Source organism: Penaeus vannamei, unplaced genomic scaffold, assembly GCF_042767895.1.
Source record: "Penaeus vannamei isolate JL-2024 unplaced genomic scaffold, ASM4276789v1 unanchor153, whole genome shotgun sequence".
NCBI lineage: Eukaryota > Metazoa > Arthropoda > Malacostraca > Decapoda > Penaeidae > Penaeus > Penaeus vannamei.
Genome location: NW_027213157.1, coordinates 32,501 through 35,000, shown reverse-complemented (window position 1 = coordinate 35,000; position 2,500 = coordinate 32,501). Strand labels below are relative to the sequence as shown.

The following is a 2,500-nucleotide window of genomic DNA, read 5'->3' as shown; positions in this document are numbered from 1 at the left end:
GAATATACACAGAGGATGGGATACTGTTCCCTATTTGTAATGACTTTTTCAAAACTACAACAATGATTCAAATGCTTCACTATAATCTGTAAATCACTCCCACAAACAACAAAAATGATCTAGTAAGATTTTTCAGATGAATGTGTTTTTCCACTTAGTTATGGATGAAATTTTAGCATCAGTGCCTATTCACCCATATGCAGAGTGTTGGAAAGCACAAGGATTCATATCACTTGAGACAATTTTGCTTTAACAAACAATAATTGGCTAAAGGGAAGTTTGGGTTCTGAAGCCTTTTCAAGATTATCTATTTATGCTCAACATTATCAATATGTGACTGATATATCATACAAGAAAGGAAAGGCTCTAATTCTAAGACATAATATATGGTACAGGCAAAAATTATTTTGTTAAAATAACACCACCCCCAAATCAGATGCTCTACCTCTAAATATACAAACCAAGGAGTGTTTGTAATTACCTTGACTAAGCTAATCTCATATGTCAATTAAACCCAATAATTTTGCTTAATTAATCTATTTAGTTTTAATTATTCTCTCATAACAAAAGTGTACCCATAATCACTTTATGTATTGTCTTCGCAAGATATCATAGACTTAATCAAATATGTAAAATGCAAAAAGTAAAGCAAGCACACAGACTTTAATTAACTGGCCCATTTCAACCCTGCACCATCCCTTTCTTACACGACTCTGCTCTACTTACACATGCACTTCCCGCACAGGGCATCCTGGGTCATCCATAAAGGCTGCAAACTCCCATGTTGCCCGGGTCACCTCATGGGGTATGTGGAAATGAAAGAGGGTGACATCTTGGTAGGTATAGTAGGGCTGCAACAACCCCTCCTGGCTCACCTCTGGCACCAAAGTATCACACAAACCTGGAGAATAGAGGGGAATACATTAGTGTTTACCTTGTATTGTTAACTGTCACCAACACATACATATATATATGAATGTATATATCTATGTGTGTGTATATATATATATATATATATATATATATATATATATATATATATATATATATATATATATATATATATATATATATATATATATATATGTATGTATATAAAGACTATTTATACATAATATATATGTGTATATCTATGTATATATATACGTATGTCTATATATTTATATATATATATATATATATATATATATATATATATATATATATATATATATATATATATATATATATATATATATATATATATATTTATGTATATATAATTAAATATATATATATTTATATATATAAATATATATATATATAAATATATATATATATTTATATATATAAATATATATATATTTAATTATATATACATAAATATATATATATATATATATATATATATATATATATATATATATATATATATATATATATATATATATATATATATATATATATATATATATATATATATATATATATATATGTTTACATATAAAATTTAGTTATGGGTCTATATAAGAATAAGCACAAATGCTCAAAATAAGTTCATACAGCAACAAAAAAATGAATAAAGGACTAATCAAAACATCAAAGATAACCTATACGTATGCAGTGATGACCTGCATATCTAGCAGTTTTCACTATTCTGAAAGGAGGAAAGACAAACTATAAATTAAAACTCCAGAAAGGTTTCTCATAATTAGCAAAAACAAAATATAACAATAATAATAAATAAATAAATAAATAATAAAATTAAAATAAAAAATCAAATACTATCATTATTCTAATACAACTGTGATGATATATTCATACTAATGAAAAAATGAAATGAAAAAGACAAATTCGTTATCATCAGATATGACCATTTTTCTTCTCTAAGATGAATGGACAGTGATGAGTTTACAAAAAATCATTATATATATATATATATATATATATATATATATATATATATATATATATATATATATAATAATATTGATTGATAAGTAATATGTGATATGTGATAGTGATAGTGATGATGATAGTGACTGTGATGATGGTAGTGATGATGTAGATAGTGATGATGATAGTGATGATGATGTAGATAGTGATGATGATGATGATAGTGATGATGATGATGATAGTGATGATGATGATGATAGTGATGATGATGATGTAGATAGTGATGATTATGATGTAGATAGTGATGATGATGTAGATAGTGATGATGATAGTGATGATATGTGATGATTAGGATGATAATATGTGATAGTGAAAGTGATGATGATAATGATGTTGATATGTGGTGATGATGATGATATGTGATGTGATAGTGATGATGATATGTGATGTGATAGTGATGATGATATGTGATGTGACAGTGATAGTGATGATGATGATGATGATGATGATGATAATAACAATTATAAAAACAATATTATTAATAATAAAAATATAATAATAATAACAATAACAATAGCAATAACAATAAAAACAATAATAACAATAATATCATGAACAACAAAAA

At 25.2% G+C, this 2,500-nt stretch overlaps 1 protein-coding gene across 2 annotated transcripts in view; it reads right to left on the bottom strand.

The window, feature by feature from the left end:
• The window catches only part of LOC113808161 (transmembrane protein 8B), a 21,082-nt gene that overhangs the window by 13,150 nt on the left and 5,432 nt on the right, over nucleotides 1–2,500 (bottom strand). The window contains exons 2-3 of one of the 2 annotated variants that reach the window (XM_070119403.1): nucleotides 1,590–1,636; nucleotides 727–901 (exon numbers count right to left, since the gene is read on the bottom strand). In XM_070119403.1, the coding sequence (XP_069975504.1) occupies nucleotides 727–901; nucleotides 1,590–1,636 (222 nt within the window). The remainder of the gene's footprint in view (nucleotides 1–726; nucleotides 902–1,589; nucleotides 1,637–2,500) is intronic. The other variant, XM_027359495.2, reaches the window with a different exon arrangement.